This window comes from Vulpes vulpes, chromosome 8, assembly GCF_048418805.1.
Source record: "Vulpes vulpes isolate BD-2025 chromosome 8, VulVul3, whole genome shotgun sequence".
In the NCBI taxonomy this organism is placed as follows: Eukaryota; Metazoa; Chordata; class Mammalia; order Carnivora; family Canidae; genus Vulpes; species Vulpes vulpes.
This window is the reverse complement of record NC_132787.1, coordinates 4415084-4435710: the sequence shown is the minus strand read 5'-3', so window position 1 is coordinate 4435710 and position 20627 is coordinate 4415084. Positions and strand designations below refer to the sequence as shown.

At 38.4% G+C, this 20627-nt stretch overlaps 1 protein-coding gene and 1 pseudogene across 1 annotated transcript in view; both read right to left on the bottom strand.

Moving 5' to 3' along the window:
* The window catches only part of FAM186A (family with sequence similarity 186 member A), a 99624-nt gene that overhangs the window by 10604 nt on the left and 68393 nt on the right, over window positions 1-20627 (bottom strand). The window contains exons 10-13 of the mRNA XM_072767883.1: window positions 20257-20489; window positions 19708-20043; window positions 18829-19608; window positions 1694-1886 (exon numbers count right to left, since the gene is read on the bottom strand). Of these exons, the coding sequence (XP_072623984.1) occupies window positions 1694-1886; window positions 18829-19608; window positions 19708-20043; window positions 20257-20489 (1542 nt within the window). The remainder of the gene's footprint in view (window positions 1-1693; window positions 1887-18828; window positions 19609-19707; window positions 20044-20256; window positions 20490-20627) is intronic.
* On the bottom strand, window positions 2766-3276 carry LOC140599817 (ATP synthase subunit d, mitochondrial pseudogene; annotated as a pseudogene).

The following is a 20627-nucleotide window of genomic DNA, read 5'->3' as shown; positions in this document are numbered from 1 at the left end:
ATCATCTAGACTGTGGATCCCCTGACCTCACACCCTTATTCATCCTCTGAAATGTCCTCAATATTGTGATTCCTATTAGATAGTTCATGACACTGCCAACTCAGCTCATTTTATTCCACCTACATTGGCCATATTTTCCAAACCAAAACCTCAAAAATATCCTCTTTTTTTTCTGTTAAAGAGCTTTAATATTTAAAATATAACTGTTCTGGAAAATTCAGAATATGTCTGATTTGGATCAGGCTATGATGAGAAATCTCTTTATATCTTCTAAAACATCAAGTAATTTTATAAATTAATTTAGTGAAAGAAAAGGATATATAGATATAAAATATTCCTAGCATGCCAAGAATGTTCCAGAACTCCATGCTGGAGCATGTAATGGGAATATATAATCTCAGAGAAAAGAACTGTAATCTCAGTTTACAACTTTTTGGAAGGTCACTATCACTCCCCAAAGCATACAAATGGTTATCTCAGATGAGCTCTAGGACATAATGAGTGGATGTCAGAGTTTAATAGGATCTTCTGTGCCTGGTGCTATGTAAGCAAGTTAAATAAACTCTTATCTCTATTGTTATAAACTCATGCTCTTAAATTTTGCTTTCAGATAGTTTTTTTTTAAAGATTTTATCTCTAGTAATCTTGACATCCAATGTGGGACTCAAACCCATAACCCCGAAATCAAGAGTTGTATCTTCCACTGACTGAGCCAGCTGGGCACCCCACTTTCTGATAGTTTAGAGGAGAGAAATAACCATGAATGAATGAATGAATGAATGAATAAATAAGACTTTAAGAGGTTTAAGAGGTTTCATGTCTAGAGGCTGGTAGGTGTGGGTTGACTAGGAAAGAGTTGAGCATTTCTGAAAGTCTTCTCTCTTCTAATCTTTTCCCAGCTAGAGAGTCCAGCCAGGATCCCTGTTGTCAATTTAAGAGTTTTCACAGAGGTCATGGTGTACTGGCTTGAATGGTGACTCCTCAAAAGATAGAGTGTGACCTTATTTGGAAAAAGTGTCTTTACAGATGTAATTAAGGATCTCAAGATCAGGACGCCTGAGTGGCTCAGTGATTGAGCATCTGCCTCCAGCTCAGAGCATGATTCCAGGATCTGGGATGGAGTACCTCATTGGGTTCCTTGCGGGGAGCCTGCTTCTCCCTCTGCCTATGTCTCTGCCTCTTTCTCTGTGTGTGTCTCACTTGAATACATAAATAAAATATTTTTTTAAACGTTTTTTAAAAAAAGGATCTCAAGATGAGAGCATCCTGGATTAGCCAGGTGGATCTTACATCCAATGACACATGGCTTTATAAGAGACAGAAGAGAAGACCTAAGACATGCTGGGAAGAAGGCCAGGGGGTGGACAGAGGCAAAGATTAGAGTCATGCAGCTATCAGCCAAGGAATGTCAAGGCCTGTCAGCAGCTACCAGAGTCCAGGAGAGAGGCATAGAAAAATTTCTCCTTCAGAGATTCCAAAAGGAACCAACGCTGCCAATCCCTTAATTTCATTAACTGGCTTCCAGAACTGCAGGAGAATGTAGTTGTGTTGTCTTAAGCCATCGGGTTTGTGGTAATTTATTACAGCAACCCTAGGAGACTAATATACATATTATCTCTAGGTAAATGTTATTTTCCAAGTTTACCACTTTCGTTTTTCACACAATACGCTGGTCAGAGGGAAAACAAGTTACCTGGCTAAATAAGGACATCATGTTCCTCAGGCACTGATTCCGTTTCTGCTCTAAAGATTTCTGCTTGTCAGTCCAGACCTGCATCACCTTTTTCTGGTAGTCATCAATTCTGCTCAGCATTATGTAGAGATTCTGGGTCTCATAACCTTTCCCAGTGTTTTGGACAGCTTGTAATCGTCTTATTATGTTGTTTCTTGAAAAAAAAAATAAGAATGAGGTTAATATAACAACTGACCCTAATTCAGCAAACCTGGGCCTAGTTACTTTTAGTTCTCATCCTTAGTAAGTAGAGAGGGATGTGATAAGGGTGGGAGGCTTGCTTGATGAGACCTTAATTTGGTTCCTTATGTGATAATTTTCAAAAATCTGTGACAATCAAGTTTTCATTAACTTTAGAGTTTTTTAGTGTTATATCATTATTTTACTATATTAAAATTTTAGTATTACTATGTATAAGACATATAAAAGATACTTAATACAATTGTGAAAAAGACATTGTCCTTGCCTTCAAAGCACTTACAAGCCAGAATAGGAGACTAATCAATTGCCTGTGCCAAAGAGAATGAAATAAATGCTAAATAGAAATATAAACATGCTGTTGGAGCAAAAAGGAGAGCATAATTCATACTAACAAGAGGAATAAAACAGCCTCATAGGAAGATGTTGCATAGGATCTTGAGAAACAGTCATAAAAATATATTTTCTCTACTCTAACGGATATCACTATGTTTGAGCCTTCTGAACGGATAGTGTTTTGCCATCTCTGTTCTACAGAAAAGAAAAGGGAATCTGAGCAAAGTTAAGTAATTTTCTGAAGTTACATAATTAATAAGTATCAGATTTGGGAAGCAAACCCAAATCTTCTCTCTCTCCATAATATCAATATTTCTCAAAATGTGGACCCTAATCACCTGGATTGAATCATCTGGGCAGGGATGACGGAATGATGGTGGTGCTTATTAAAAATGCAGATTCCAGGGTACTTTCCTAGACCCTTTTTTTTTCCCATATCATTATTTTTAATGTCCAACGTTTATAATATGAGGGCCAGGGCTTTCTCCTCAACTCAAGTTTATAAATTTTCGATTGGCTTGTGAGGCCAATAGGGATACTTCTTGTCTAATTTGGTTTCTGGGAAGACTTCATTCAGGTCCTCAATGGTCATCTGATCAAACAAAATTATGTTCTTCATCTTCTCCGGCTCTTTTTCATATTCTTCAATCCTGGCCTTTGAGAGGGACAAAAACTCAGCACAGCTTTTCACATCTTCTTTTTCCTCAGCATCCACCTGGACAGTGTATTTATCCTCTGACACAGGAAACTTTGGGGCATTAAACTTCTCAAAGTCATCTACCAAGCCAGCCTTTGCCACATTGGCCTTGTAGTAAGCCCAATCGATAGCAGGTGGTTTCTCAGGAAGAGTAGCCAACCCGGAGGTAAGCATCTCATTCCAGGATTTCAGGGAGTTGGCAATGGCCTTCTGGTTTTGGAGTATGATCTCCCCAAAAGCTACCCTGTCAATGGTTTTTAGAGCAAGTTTTCGCCCAGCCATCTTGAGATCCTTCACCGACCCCAGCGGCCCACAGTCCACAGCCTCCTAGACCTTTTGAATCAAAATCTTGTAGGCTTCAGGATAAGTATGTATGTATGTATGTATGTATGTATTTATTTATTTAAAAAGATTTATTTATTTATTCATGAGAGACACAGACTGAGAGAGAGGCAGAGACATAGGCAGAGAGAGAAACAGGCTCCTTGTAGGGAGACCGATGTGGGACTCGATCCCAGATCCTGGGATCATGACCTGAGCTGAAGGCAGGTGCCCAACCGCTGAGCCACCCAGGCATCGCAGGGTAAGTATTTTAAACAAAATACATATCAAACTACTTACTCAGGTAAATCTTACTGTCACTAAACTTCAGGAAAAGAGGAAAAGTAATTCCACGGTTGAGGGAATACTATAAACTGGAAAATAAGTTATATTTTGGGAGGTGAGTAGTCTGAGACTTTTAGACCATAGATATGTGAAAGGAAATAGTGAGGGATGAGATTGGAATGGCTGGCTTCTGAAAGACCATAAAAAACATATTAAGGAGTTTGGATTTTGGGGAGAGGGGTTGGCAATGGTAATTCATTGCAGATATTTTTCTGAATATATGTATTTTATGTACACACACATATAAATACATAGAATAACTCTTAGGTCTCTTGTATAATTAGTAACTTAGAACCTACCATATATATGGATTATTTAATACTTAAATGTATTAAATCTGAGTTAATTTAATTAATTTTCCAATAGCCTTGTTTTTTTTCACATCCTGTAGGTGATTTATTTTGCTCTTATAACCATCTTTGTTACATGTGTTTTAGATCATTTCTCTGCATGAATTACATGTTTATCACATCCATTCCCACAAATAACATTGTTCTCAATGAAGCAAGTAGATAACATTTATTTAATCATGTATATATGATACTTTTATATATATACATATATATATATATATATATATTATTTATTTATTTATTTACTCATGAGCAGCACAAAGAGAGGCAGAGACACAGGCAGAGGGAGAAGCAGGCTCCCTGCAGGGAGCCCAATGTGGGACTCGATCCCAGGACTCCAGGATCACGACCTGAACTGAAGGCAGATGCTCAACTGCTGAGCCACCCAGGTGCCCTTGATGGTTATATATATAAGAGATAGAATGATACAACATTGTATAAATTTAAGGTATACAGTGTGTTGATTTGATACATTTATATATTGCAATATGATTGCCTCCATAGCCTTAGGTAACACGTCTATCATGTCACATAATTATAATTTCTTTTCTGTGATGAGAATAATTAAGATCTAATTTCTGAGCACTTTTGAAATTTATAATACCATGTTGTTGACTGTAATCACTATGCTGTGCATTATATCTCCAACAAGCCTTGGTTTTCATATCAAATCTTTCCTACTACTTTTCTGTCTATTCACACAGTCTTTTAGACTTTCTCCATAATTCTTTCTTATTGAAATTCTATTTAAATTTCAAATTGATGGGAAGCCCCGGTGGTGCAGTGGTTTAGTGCCGCCTGCAGCCCGGGGTGTGATCCTGGAGACCCGAGATCAAGTCCCACATCGGGTTTCCTGCATGGAGCCTGCTTCTCCCTCTGCCTGTGTCTCTGCCTCTCTCTCTCTCTCTCTCTCTCTCTCTCTGAATAAAGAACTAAAGAAATCTTAAAAAAAATTTTCAAATTGAAATCACAATTCAATAATGAATTATTAGAAACTTCAAAAATTCATAGTTTCATTTCAAGCTTAGGGAAATTATTGTTCATGGATTTTTAAAGATAATTCATTTTGTTAATGTAAGCACCCAGTCTAGTAGTAACTGCTGAAGTATCTCATTATTTGTAATGCCCCGTCTAAAATCATGGCCATTCATCTCTTCTTACTGTTTTGCCCACTCTGTTAGAAAATTTCACTTACACTGATAAAATATTGCCCCCATCCTAAGAAATATATATATTTTTTACAGTATTTGATATAGGATCACAGTCCAAGGGAAGGTGCTTTCCATTTACTGAGCATCTATTATTATGTGTCAATCATTGTACTAGAAATTTTATTTATATTTTTAAATTTATATTAAGTATCTTCAGTATTTTATTTTTTAAAAAGATTTATTTATTTATTTGAGAGAGAGAGAAAGCATGAGTGGGAGAAGGGGGGAGAGGGAAAGAATATCCAAGCAGACTCCCTCTAAGCATGGAGCTGGACACAGGCTCCAGATGGCGCTTGATCTCACAACCCATGAGATCAGGACCTAAGCCAAAACAGAGTTTGATGCTTAGTCAACTGAGCCAGCCAGGTGCCCTTATTTTCAAGATTTTAAAATACATTATTTCGTTTAATCTTTGCAACCATTCTTTGCAGTAAATATTATCACATCCATTTTACAAACAGCACAATTGAGTCTTGGAGAGGTTCAGAACTGGAAATTTGAGCCAAGGTCTTCTTTGCTTCAAAGTCTTTGTTTAGGAGGAAAACATGATTAAGATTTGGATTTGAAACTATTATAGTTCCCGAGGTCCCTGGATGGCTAGATCAGCTAAGCGTCTGTCTTTGGCTCAGGTTGTGATCCTGGGATGCGGGTAGGGTGTCCCTGCTCAGCAGGGAGTCTGCTTCTCCCTCTCCCTCTGCACCTCTGCCCCACTCATGCTTTTGCTCGCTCTCTCTCAAATAAATAAATAAAATCTTAAAAAAAAAAAAACATTATAGTTTCCTGCTTCAAGGCAGCATGGACTTTGGAAATGGGCTTATTGAATTCAGCTCTATTACTTATTAGCTGTGTAACTTGGGCAAATAGGATGAACTTCCTGAACCCAATTCCCCATCTACAAGTTAAATGCAATAATGTATCTAAAGTTTCTATTCTTTATAGATGCTTTATAACCTCTTTGTATATGTATATAGCCAGGTTTAAATAATTTATTTCTATTTAGTTTCTCATTGTCTATGCAATGTTTCCTCAAAGAATTCTAGAGGAAATTAAACAAGTTTGATTTCCTTACAAAATTTGTATTTCCTTTAGTCTATCAGTTTTTACTTTTTCAAGAGTGCAATGATTCTTTTTATTATAGATTCTACCAGATTGCCTGGCATGGATGCCCTTCCTTAATAGGAGTTAGTGTTAAAATATCACCCTAGCATAGAATCCCTTCCAGACAACAGGAAATACTTTACACTTGTTGGTTATTTTATTATATACCCTTATATTGCTTCAAAAATTTTAAGTGGATGCCATCTGGCCCTAACTTATGCCTCTGCATGAAGTTTTACTGTCCTTAAATCCATCTTTCATATAATTGGCATTTTACTTTCCTTGTTAAGAATTTTTCAATTATTCTCTATCATGTACAAAGTAAAATACAAGTTCTTTAGCATGCGATTTAGGATTCCCTTTGATCTGGCCTACCTTTGCAGTCTCATCTCTTATCACATGTTGTTTATTCTTTGTGTTCTACCAGCAGCAGAGTAGTTTACACACACACACACACACACACACACGCTGCATTTTTTCCCTTTTTTTCTCCCTTTCCTTGCTCTGCTGGACTTTCTGTCTTCAGTCCTCTTCTATACATGTTGTACATGTACCATCATTCTTCTTTCCACATCATACTGTATAACCATCTGTTTGTATGGCTGTCTTTGAGTGACCTCAAGGCAGGTATATGGCTTATCCATCTTTGTATCCTTCCACCCTCAATCTCCTAGGTCTGCCACAGTTGCTGGCAAATAGTGGATATTCAAAAATGTTGATGAATTAAATGACAAATCCAGTTAAGTCACCATAATATTTAGTACCTTTGAGGACTTTCTTCAATATGTATGGAAATGAAATGTTATCATCATCTGGTCTAATTTTACATTATTGCTTCTCAGGTATATTGCTTTGCTCTTGTGCTAATACGACTCTAAAACTATATTTTAGCATTTATGTTTTTAAGATTTTATTTATTCATGAGAGATATACACACACACAGAGAAGCAGAGACACAGGCAGAGGGAGAAGCAAGCCCCATGCAGGAAGCCCGACGTGGGACTTGGTCCCAGGTCTCCAGGATCAGGCCCTAGCTGAAGGCGGCGCTAAACTGCTAAGCCACCTGGGCTTCCCATATTTTAGCATTTAAATATGGAATCTTCACTTACAGAGATTTTATAAAACTTTTTTATTAAAAAATAGCTTATGTTTTTTTTTTTTTTTTAAGTTTTTTTTTTTTTTTAATTTTTATTTATTTATGATAGTCACAGAGAGAGAGAGAGAGGCAGAGACACAGGCACAGGGAGAAGCAGGCTCCATGCACCGGGAGCCCGATGTGGGACTCGATCCCGGGTCTCCAGGATCGCGCCCTGGGCCAAAGGCAGGCGCCAAACCGCTGCGCCACCCAGGGATCCCTAGCTTATGTTTTTTATTTTTAGTTTTCCCTCCCATATAATGTTAGAGTCTCCTTGATTCAGCCATCCTTGTTATGGAATCTTTAATCTGTCAATATTTCATTCCTTGTCACACTGTTGGTGGTTTGATTATTATAACATTAAGCATAAAGAAGAACTTTCTGCAAAAAATGGATTGATTCGGGATCCCTGGGTGGCGCAGCGGTTTGGCGCCTGCCTTTGGCCCAGGGCGCGATCCTGGAGACCCGGGATCGAATCCCACATCGGGCTCCCGGTGCATAGAGCCTGCTTCTCCCTCTGCCTGTGTCTCTGCCCCTCTCTCTCTCTCTCTCTGTGACTATCATAAATAAAAATTAAAAAAAAAAATGGATTGATTCTTGATGGGATTAAAGTTATAATTGTGTAAGTTAAATATTGTTTCAAAATATTGATTTTTATGTTTCAAATTTTAAATGAACTTATAGAAACAGGTCAGTTTATGTTACTTAGGTCTTCAAATATCCACTAAATCTAAATAAACCAATTGCCATATAAAAATTGAGAAAGTTGTCAGTGAACACCCCCTTGTCGAATGCACCAGGCCCACATAATATCATAGGTGAAATCTGCCAAACCTTAAAAAAACAGCTAATTTTACTATTAAGGTGTTCCAGAGCATAAAAAAAAAAAAAAAAAAAAAGGTTAAGCTTCATATTTTTTAGTGATATATAAGCTGAAAATGACACCAAAAATGTGACAGCACCAAGAGAAGTAAACCACCAGCTAAACTTACTAATGAATAGCAATGCAAAAGAAAAAAATCCTAAATATTAACAAACAAATTTCATAACACATTCAAAGGATGCACCAAGGACAAATAAGACTTATTCCAGGAGTTCAATAATGGTTTAATATGATTGACTGTACTAATAGGTCTAAAGAGAAAATCATATTTATTTTAATACATATGAAAATAAAGTCCTGAAATCACACTTTAACAAAATATGATGTAACAAATTGAACAGAATTTGACATCCATTCTTGATTTAAAAAAAAATAGTGAAACAGAACATTATGGATGATACCACATTAATATAATAAAATAGTATTTCACCCCAAAATCAGCATTTTTCTTAATGACAAATACTAGAAAGATGTCTACTATCACCACTATACTTTTAACCGATATATGTGTTTTAATAATTAGCAATGAAAGAACTTACATTTTGGCAATCTGAGTTACAAAGGAATGGAGACAATAATAACAAAAGAAATTGACTGAAGTTAAGGATGTTTTGCAACTATCTCAGAAAGGTAACTATAAATAGAAGTGATCCTTTTAAACACTCTTGAAGAACTTTTCCTAGAAAAAAATAACATGAGGCCAAGGAGAGGCACTCTTAGCTGTGATTCAAAAGCAAGTCAAGTCAAGCCAAATCACTATTTTTAAACATGATTCTGGAATTGCTAACCAATTCAAGTAGTTAAGAGACAGAAATGAGATGTGATAAAGTTAGATACCTGGAAAACTCAAGAATATCAACTGAAATTTTTTTTACATGCTCAAATACAATAAGATGGCTGCATACAAAATGGATATAGAGAAATCTAGCCTTCATTTATACAAATAACAAGTTAGAAGATATCATAGAAGAGAGTCCACTTACAATAGTAACAACAACAACAACAAAACAAAACAAAAATTACCAGGATATACACACTTATGAAAGAATATGCAAGAGTTAGATGAAAACTTTAAAATGCTTCTGAAGAACAGCCACCTTACTCTCCTCCCCGCGCCACACACATCCACAGCCCGAACAAAAGGAAAGGTATATTTTATTCTTGGATAGGGAGACTGTATTAGGGAAGATATGGTAGGATTAGCTGTTTTTAACAAATAACACCCAAATCTCAGTGGCTAAAAATAAAACTTTACTTGTTGCTCATATTACAAATCTATTATGGTTCATCAGGGAGTGAGCTTCACTATATACTTTCAAGGACACAGGCTAACTGAACAGCCATTACCTTGAGCACTGTAGGTGATGACAGAGGAAAAGGGGACTGTAGAGGGTCTCAAACTAGCAATGACAAGCTCAGCACAGAAATGACATATGTCAATCCTGTTTACATTTCATTGACAAGTTCTGACAAACAGAACTAAAGACCATCACAAAGATTCAGCATCATCATAATAAAACCACAAGAATAATACAGAATAGAAGTGACTCATCTATATGCAATCAACAAAAAATAATGGAAAGTCTATATATGGACCTAAATGATACAAGAATCTATGAATCTGTAGGGGAAAGTTAGATTATTTTGTAAGTAGTGATGGGGCAACTGGGTAGCCATGATAAAGTCTCTCAACAGAAAGTTGTGAATCAGGACTTAAATGTAAAACAAAAAAAACTAATAACCAACCATAAAAGTACGAAAAGAAACCTAGAAAGAATTTTTTGTACTTCTTACTGTGGAGAAGGCCTCTCTAAATAAGGTACAAAATATTGTTAAAAATAACAAACCTGGGGGCACCGGGGTGGCTTAGTCAGTTAAGCGTCTACCTTTGGCTCAGGTCATGATCTCAGCGTCCTGGAATCAAACCCTGCATCCAGCTCCCTGCTCAGCACAAAGTCTGCTTCTTCCTCTCCTTCTGCCCTTCCCTCCTGCACTCCACCCCCCAACTTGTGCTCATTTTCTCTCTCTCATAAATAAATAAAATCTTTTAAAAAATAAAAATATTAACCCTGGGGTGCCTACCTTGCTCATCAGTAGAGCATGTGACTCTAAATCTCAGGATTGTGAGTTCAAGCCCCACATTGGGCATGGAGCCCAATTAAAAAATATAAACCCCCCAAACAAATAATCTCATTAAAAAGTGGGCAGAATACAGAAATAGACATTTTTCCAAAGAAGTCATCCTAATAGCTAACAGACACATGAAAAGATGCCCAATGTCACTCATCATCAGGGAAATACAAATCAAAACTATAATGAGAGACCACCTCACACCTGTCAGAATGGCTAGAATTAACAATTCAAGAAACAACAGATGTTGGTGAGAATGCAGAGAAAGGGGAACCCTCTGGCACTGTTGGTGGAAATGCAAACTGCTGCAGCCTCTCTGGGAAACAGTATGAAGATTCCTCAAAAGGTTAAAAATAGAACTACCCTACAATCCAGGAATTGCACTACTAGGCATTTACCCAAAATGTACAAAAATACAAATTCAAAGGGATACATGCACTCTGATGTTTATAGCAGGATTATCAACAATGGCCAAATTATGCAAAGAGCCCAAATGTCCATCAACTGATGAATGGATAAAGAAGATGTGGTATATGTGTGTGTGTGTGTGTGTGTGTGTTTGCGTATACATATATACATACACACACACACACAATGGAATATTACTCAGCCATTGAAAAGAACGAAATCTTGCCATTTGCCATGACCTGAAGGAGCTAGAGTGTATTATGCTAAGCAAAATAAGTTAATCAGAGAAAGACAAATACCGTATGACTTTACCTGTATGTGGAATTTAAGAAACATAACCGATGAACACAGGAGGAAAAAGAGAGAGAGAGGCAAACCATGAAACAGACTTAACTACAGAGAACAAACATAGGGTTGCTGGAGGGGAAGTGGGTGGGTGGGGATGCACTAAATGGGTTATGGGTATTAAGGAGGGCACCCATGATGAGTACTGGGTGTTTTTGTAAGTGATAAATCATTAGATTTTACTCCTGAAACTAATACTACACTGTATGTTAACTAGAATTTAAATGAAAACTTGAAACAAAAATAATGATATTTGAATAATGATCTTGATGTGGGGAAATAGTCCTTTATAATGCTGACCATATGTAAATTGTCACAACCTCATTGAAGAACAGTTTGACAGAAATCTATTGCAATTACAAAACATTTACCCTTTGATCCAGAAATTCTTTAGGAATATATATACATATATACATGTGTATATATAAGATTTTTTTTAAGATTCTATTTATCCATGAGAGACACAGAGAGAGAGAGAGAGAGAAGGAGGCAGAGACACAGGCAGAGGGAGAAGCAGGCTCCATGCAGGGAGCCTGATGTGGGACTCGATCCCAGGTCTCCAGGATCAGGCCCTGGGCTGAAGGCGGCACTAAACCTCTGAGCCACCGGGCTGCCCCTAAGATTTTTAATTAAAGTATATTTTTATATGCAAAATGTTGCAGATAACATAAATTCCATCAGAGGTTAGATAAATTCTGATAAACCCAGACTTTGCAATAGTATGAAGCTATAAAATGACTAGCTTTATATATTGATACCTAAGTTATCTAATCCCTAATTTCTAAGTTATGGGAAAAGATCAAAGGTCGTAACTAAAATATGTAAAATGGGATAAAAGAGCATATGTGCTTTTCTACATATACAGAAAATATTTCTAGATGGACATACATTAGTAGCCCTGGGGGAGGAGTCTAAATGTGCTGGAAGGGATCCCTGGGTGGCGCAGCGGTTTGGCGCCTGCCTTTGGCCCAGGGCGCGATCCTGGAGACCCGGGATCGAATCCCACGTCGGGCTCCCAGTGCATGGAGCCTGCTTCTCCCTCTGCCTGTGTCTCTGCCTCTCTCTCTCTCTGTGTGTGTGTGACTATCATAAATAAATTTAAAAAATTAAAAAAAAAATGTGCTGGAATAGAACTATTAGGGAGACTTCTCACACATACCATGTGTATTTTTAAAATATTTTACCAGATGAATGTACTTATTTTTTATTTTAAATATGATGAAGGAGGGATCCCTGGGTGGCGCAGCGGTTTGGCGCCTGCCTTTGGCCCAGGGCGCGATCCTGGAGACCCGGGATCGAATCCCACATCAGGCTCCCGGCGCATGGAGCCTGCTTCTCCCTCCGCCTGTGTCTCTGCCTCTCTCTTTCTCTCTGTATGACTATCATAAATAAATAAAATTAAAAAAAAAAAAAAAAAGAATTGGCTTTAACCCACATTTAAAAAAAAAAAAAAATATGATGAAGGAAAAAAGACATAGGGAGTTGGAGAATGACCATAAACATGTTATTTAAAATTCTCAAGTGGCTCAAAATGTTTACATGTAAAAACAGATGTAAAACCTTTTTTTACATGTAAAGTTTTTACATGTAAAAACTTTAAAAGTCTAGGAATATTAAGCCTAACTCAAGAAGCAAGAAAAATCACAAACAACCTAACCTTACACCCAAAGGAGCTAGAAAAAGAACAACAAGTAAAACCCAGAACCAGTAAAAAGAAGGAAACAATAAAGATTAGAGCAGAAATAAATGATAGAAACTAAAAAAACAATAGAACAGATCAGTGAATCCAGGAGCTGGTTCTTTGAAAAGATCAACAAAATTGACAAACCTTCCAGACTCATTTGCAAAAGAAAAAAGAGGACTCAAATAAACAAAATCACAAACGAAAGAGGAGAAATAGTAACCAAACACACAGAAATACAAAGGATTATGAGGGTATTATGAAAAATTACATGCCAACAAATTGGACAACCTAGAAGAAATGGATAAATTCCTAGAAACATATAATCTCCCAAAACTGAAGCAGGAAGAAATAGAAAATTTGAACAGACCAATTACCAGCAATTAAATTGAATCAGTAATCACAAAATTCCCAACAAAAGTCTAGGACCAGAAAGCTTCACAGACAAATTCTACCAAACATTTAAAGAAGAGTTAATATCCACTCTTCTCAAACTATTCCAAAAAAGAGAAGAGGGAGAAAAGCTTCCAAATTCATTCTGTGATGCCAGCAGGACCTGATACCAAAACCAGTTGAAGACTCTATGGAAAAGACAACGACAGGCCACTATAGTATAGATGAACTATAGGTGAACATAGGTGCAGAAATCCTCGATGAGGGCAGCCCGGGTGGCTCAGCGGTTTAAGGCCGCCTTCAGCCCAGGGCCTGTTCCTGGAGACCTGGGATTGAGTCCCACGTCAGGCTCCCTGCATGGAGCCTGCTTCTCCCTCTGCCTGTGTCTCTGCCTCTCTGTGTGTGTGTGTCTCTCATGAATAAATAAATAAAAATCTTAAAAAAAAAAAAAGAAATCCTCAATGAAGTATTAGCAAACCAAATCTAAGAATACATTTAAAAAAATTCACTACAATCAAGTGGAATTTATTTCCAGGATACAAGAGTGATTCAGTACTCAGAAATCAATCAATGTGATACATCACATCAATAAGAGAAAGGATAAAAATCATATGATCATTTCAATAGATGGAGAAAAAGCATTTGACAAAGTACAATATCCATTCATGATAAAAACACTCAACAAAGTAGGTTTAAAGGGAACATACCTCAAGATAATAAAGGCCATATATGAAAAACCCATAGCTAATGTCATACTCAGTGATGAAAAACAGAGCTTTTCCCCTAAGGTCAAGAATAAGGCAAGGATATCTACTCTGACCATTTTTACTCGACATAGTACTGGAAAGTCCTAGCCACAGCAATTAGTTGACAGCAAGAAATAAAAGGAATCCAAATTGGTAAGGAAGAAGCAAAACATTTACTAGTCACTATGGTCTTCATGTACCAAAATTTTCTATATACACTTGAGGAGGTGGCACAAAATGCACTGTCATTATATGCAGTTTTCCAAATAACACATGTGATCAGGTAGGCATAATCAACAGGGGTAGCAAATGTGTTTTCATAAACCAAAAAAGCAATTTAAAATAACTTTTCTAATAGTAGCCAGATCATTAAGTGAGGAAAGGAGATATTTTCTTTCTTTTTTTTTTTAAGATTATTTATTTATTCATTCACGATTGACATAGAGAGAGAGGCAGAGACACAGGTAGAGGGAGAAGCAGGCTCCATGCCGGGAGCCCGACGCAAGACTCCATCCCGGGACTCCAGGATCACTCCAGGAGCCAAAGGCGGGTGCTGAACCGCTGAGCCACCCAGTGATCTCCCTGGAAAGGAGATATTTTCATGTGTTCTTGCCTAGTTTTTTTCTTTTTTTCTAAGTAGGCTCCACACCCAGCATGGAGCCCATCACAGACCTTGAACTCACAACCCTAAGGTCAAGACCTGAGCTGAGATCAAGAGTTGGATGCTTGGGCAGCCCAGGTGGCTCAGCGATTTGGCGCCGCCTTCGGCCTGGGGCCTGATCCTGGAGACCCAGGATGGGGTTCCGCACCGGGCTCCCTGCATGGAGCCTACTTCTCCTGCCTGTGTCTCTGCCTCTCTCTGCATCTCTCTGTGTCTGTCGTGGATAAATAAATAAAATACTAAAAAAAAAAAAAAAAAAAGAGTTGGGGCAGCCCCGGTGGTACAGCAGTTTAGCACCACCTGCAGCCCAGGGCATGATCTGGAGACCCTGGATTGAGTCCCACGTCGGGCTCTCTGCATGGAGCCTGCTTCTCCCTCTGCCTGTGTCTCTGCCTCTCTATCTCTCTCTCTCTGCATCTCTATGAATGGATAAATAAAATCTTAAAAAAAAAAAAAAAAAAAAGAGTTGGATGCTTAACTGACAACCATCCAAGTGCCACCATTGCCTGGTCATTTTAAGCACCAGAAAGTTAGTAGCTCTGTATCTTTTTGGGTTTTGCACTATGTAATGCTTTTAATACCTGTTGATTCTGTTGTACTTTTTGGTGTATTAAATATTTTTCATTTTGCAAAAAGAAAAAAAAATTCTAGGAATATTCAGTCTGGAAAGAGAAAGCCAAAGACAGATCTAGAGTAAAATATTTTTCAACAAATCTCAGATACTTACACTTTGAAATTAAAAGTTCTGATTACAGAGGATCCCTGGGTGGCGCAGCGGTTTGGCGCCTGCCTTTGGCCCAGGGCGCGATCCTGGAGACCCGGGATCGAATCCCACATCGGGCTCCCGGCGCATGGAGCCTGCTTCTCCCTCTGCCTGTGTCTCTGCCTCTCTCTTTCTCTCTGTATGACTATCATAAATAAATAAAATTTAAAAAAAAATAAAAGTTCTGATTACAAAAAAAAATTAAATTAAATGTAAAAAATTCTGATTACATCATCCTCAATGGGGAAAAACTGAAAGCTTTTCCTTAAGGTCAGGAACATAACAGGTATGTCCACTCTCACCACTGTTATTCAACATATTACTAGAAGTCCTAGCCTCAGCAATCAGACAACAAAAAGAAATAAAAGGCATCTAAATTGGCAAGGAAGAAGTCAAACTTTCACTCTTCACAGACGACATGATACTCTATGTAGAAAACCCAAAAATCTCTACCAAAAAATTGCTTGAACTGATAGAGGAATTCAGCAAAGTGGCAAAATATAAAATCAGTACACAGAAGTCTATTGCATTTCTATACACCAATAATGAAGTAGCAGAAAGAGAAATCAAGGAATTGATCCCATTTACAATTATACCAAAAACTGTAAGATTCCTAGGAATAAACCTAACCAAAGACTTGGTAAAAGATTTATACTCTGAAAACTATGGAACACTAATGAAAGAAGTTGAGGAAGACACAAAGAAATGGAAAAACGTTCCATGCTCATGGATTGGAAGAACAAATATTTTTAAAATGTTTACTACCCAAAACAATCTACACATTCAATGCAATCTCACTATCAACAACACCATCCTTTTTCACAGAGCTGGAATAACCAACTATCAAGTTTGTATAGAACCAGAATAGACCCCAAATAGCCAATATTGAAAAAGAGAACCAAAGCTGGAGGCATCACAATTTGGGACTTCAAGCTCTATTACAAAGCTGTAATCCTCAAGGCAGTATGGTACTAGCACAAAAACAGCTATATAGATCAATGGAACAGAATAGAGAAGCCAGAAATGGACCCTCAACTAGAGGGTTAACCAATCTTCCAATGGAGAAGAAAGTCTTCAAAAAATGATTTTGGGAAATTTGGACAACCACATGCAGAAGAATGAAATGGTACCACTTTCTTACACCGTACACAAAAATAAATTCAAAATGGATGAAAGACACAAATGTGAAACAGAAATCTATCAAAATCCTAGAGAACACAGGCAGCAACCTCTCTGACCTTGGTCACAGCAACATCTTTTACCAGATACATCTCCAGAGGCAAGGGAAACAAAGGCAAAAATGAACTATTGGAACTTCATCAAGATAAAAACCTTCTGCACAGCAACAGTAACAGTAGACAAAAGTAAAAGGCAACTTTTGGGAGAAGATATTTACAAATGTCTTACTAGATAAAGGGCTAGTATCCAAAGTCTATAAAGAAGTTACTAAAATTCTTTTTAAACGCCCCCCCCCCAAAACAACAAATCCAGTCAAGAAATGGGCAGAAGACATGAACAGATATTTCTCCAAAGAAGATATACAAACAGCTAAACAGACATATGAAAAAATGCTCAACATTACTCATCATCAGGGAAATATGAATCAAAACCACCTCGCACCTGTCAGAATGGCTAGAATTAACAACTCGGGAAACAATAGATGTTGGCAAGGATGTGAAAAAAAAGGGGAACCCTCTTATACTGTTGGTGGGAATGCAAACTGGTGCAGCCACTCTGGAAAACACTATGGAGGTTCCTCAAAAACTTAAACATAGAGCTGCCCTATGACCCAGCAGTTGCACTACTAGGTATTTATCCAAAGGACACAAAAGTAGTGATTCGAAGGGGCATATGCACCCCATTGTTTAAGCAGCACTATCCACAACAGCAAATTACGCAGAGTCCAAATGTCCATCAACTGATGAATGGATAAAGAAGATGTGGTATATATATCTATAGTGGAATATTACACAGCCATCAAAAAGAATGAAACCTTGCCATTTGCAACAATGTGGATGGAACTAGAGTGTATTATGCTAAGCAAAATAAGTCAGAGAAGACACCATATAATTTCACTCATATGTGGAATTTAAGAAATAAAACAGGTGAAAATAGGGGAAGGGAAAGAAAAATAAGAGGGAGGCAAACCATAAGAGATTCTTAAATGTAGGGAACAAACTGAGGGTCGCTAGAGGGGAGGATGGGGGGAATGGGGTAATTAGGTGGCAGGCATTAAGGAGGGCACTTGATGTAATGAGCACTAGGTGTTGTATGCAACTGATGAATCACTAAATTCTATCCCTGAAATTAATACTACACTATATGTGAACTAACTTGAATTTAAATAAAACTTTGAAAGAATGAAAAATAAAGAAATCTATGTTCTGATGCTATCTTGAATAAGTTTGTCTTTTGTACCTTGTTCCAATCCTTAGTTCCTAAATTAATTCAGTCCTCAAAAATGTAAATTTCTTGAGAACAGATTACTTTGCCTGTTTAATTCACTGCTGTATCCCTGGCCTCTAATACAATATTTGCCACATAATAGGCATTCAATAAATATTTGTTGAAAAAATAGCATAAGTTGTTCCTATAATTAATGATAACCTTTTCTAATATAGGTTTAGTTTGGCATCTTATAATTTTAGGTAATAAAGTACCAAATAAGAGGTTGGTAACCTCACACATAAAAATGCCAAGGAGAGCAGGAGAATTGTCACTTTCCCTGATCTATTTCTGTTATTTGCATTTTTAAAAAATCAAGACCAGGACCTATTTTCTCCATGTCACTTCAGCAGCAAAGTTGCCATGGCAACACTTTGTATATAACCTGCATCTCCCATTTTAAGAATCATACATCTTCTGGTGAACTCAAGAAGATGAAAGAAATTTAGAATATTTAGAAGTTTAGAATAACTGCAAGCAAGCTTTTGAAGTTGGTATTTTGGAGATCAACCATAATCCACAAAATATACCTTAGCATCTCTGCTAGATATATAAATGGATGAAATAGATTCTTATATAATTTTTTATATCCGGGCAGCCCCGGTGGCCCAGCGGTTTAGCACCGCCTGCAGCCCAGGGTGTGATCCTGGAGACCGTGGATCGAGTCCCACGTCAGGCTCTCTGCATGGGGCCTGCTTCTCTCTCTGCCTGTGTCTCTGCCTCTCTGTGTGTGTGTGTCTCTATGAATAAATAAATAAAAATCTTTAAAAAAATTTTTTTAATTTCCAATAAAGTTTATCTCCTTTTGGGATCTTAAATAGGCTTCATCCCACAGACCTCCTATAAGAGAATATTTTAGAACATCTCATCTGGCAAATATGTAAAATGGGAGAATATTTGAAATCAGGACTAAACCAGAAAACCGGACATTCAATATTTACAACTACCTTGCACGCTGGATCAGCCTGTAAGCAATGTACTTGCGGAATAGGTATCCCAGCCGAACTCTGTCCGTATGCAATGTCTCAATTATGAGATTCGCAGCTGTTGTGTGTAGCTGTGAAGGGAGTCCAAAAGATTTTGTGGTCTGATTTAAGAGTGTCAGGTTCTTTCTCTGAGCCTCCACATCAACAAAATATCTCTGCTCTTTGAATTCTTGGGGAGAGGAAGGGGGCACCATCATCTTGTGTTTCTTGGTAACTGAATCTGAAGTCAATATCCAGGACTTATCTATAGGGGGGAACTGGGTTTTCTTGTCCCATTTAGAAGATATCTGTGATGTTTTAGGTAGTTTAGTTGTAAGAGGCTTTATGAGACTGGGAAGGGCTCTCCCACCAATGTAGGGGATTTGTGATACTGGTGTCCTGTAATCGGTAAGATAGGACTGAAACGTTTCCTTAGAGACAGAAGAGGACATATCTTTCTGGGGCTTTCCAGGAGTCAGGGAGGTCCATAGTGCTGGAGGATGCCCAGGGATGGGAGGGATCCGCAGTGGGGAAGCTTGATGCTGCTCAAGGGTGGAAGGGACTCGTAGATAGGGAGATTGTTCACAGGTGGCAGGGGGCTGGAATGCCTGGGGCTCCTCAAAGTGTGTTAAGGGTCTAGGTTCCAGAAACTCCTCAAGGGTGGAAGAGGGCCCAGGAACAAAGGGCTTCCTAGGAGAAAGAGGAGCCAAGAGACTGGGCATCTGTGCAGAGGACAGTGGGGTTCCAGATAGAAGGGGCTCCCTGAGGGCAAAAGGGGCCTCTGATATCATAGGTAGCTGAGGACTCCAAGAGGTAAAGAACTTCCTAGGACTAAGAAGGGTCTCTAGTGTAAGGGGCTGCCCTGAAGTCGGAAGGTCCTCACCTGTGGGAAGCTTCCCAGGAGGCAGAGGGACTTTTGGTGGTACAGATTGAACAGAGGTGGATTGACCTTCAGAAACCAGGGTCTGTTTAGAGGAAGGAAAAGTCTGTGGTGCCAGAAGCTTCCCAGGGTCAGGAGGAATTCTCATTCCTAGCAATTTCCCAGGGGCTTGGGAAAGAGGAGACCTTGATATCTGCAAAGGAGTAGAAAAGACTTCAAATACAGAGGACTTCTCAGAAATAGGAGCAGATGCTGGGGATTGCCTGGGGCTTGATATAATGGATTTCCCAGGGAGGACAGAAGCCTTTAATCTCTGAGATGATCTAGGACTGGAAGGAGCCAATGTGGGGAACTGCTTGGAAATGTGAGAAGCACCTGGTATACTGGATTTATCAGTAACAGGAATGATCCCAACTTTCAAGGTATGTTCTAAAGGAGGATGGGCCCCAAGTGGTGAGGGCTGTTCACTTGATTGTTGGTCTTCCTCAGACATGAGAGTAATACCCATGGGATGGGATTGTCCTGGGATGAAGGGGGCTCCCAAAGGTTGGACTTGTTCAAGGGGAGATTCTAAGGCATGGAATTTATCTGAGGTGAGAGGGACCCCAAATTTCCAGAAGTATTCTGGAGAGACAGAAACCCCTAATGCTTCAGCCTGTTCCAAAGAGAGAGGGGCATGTAAAGCCTGGATCTGTTCAGGTGTAAAAGTGACAGCTGACACCAACACATTTTCAGGAGTAAGAGGGACTCCAAAATTCCAACCCTGTGCTACAGTGAGAGGTGGCCCCCATGTCTGAACGTTCCCAGGGGTGACTGTGATACCTAAGCTGTGGCATTTCTCAGGGGTGAGAGTAACCACCAATGCTTTGAACTGCTCAGGGGTAAGAGTGATGCCCTGTGC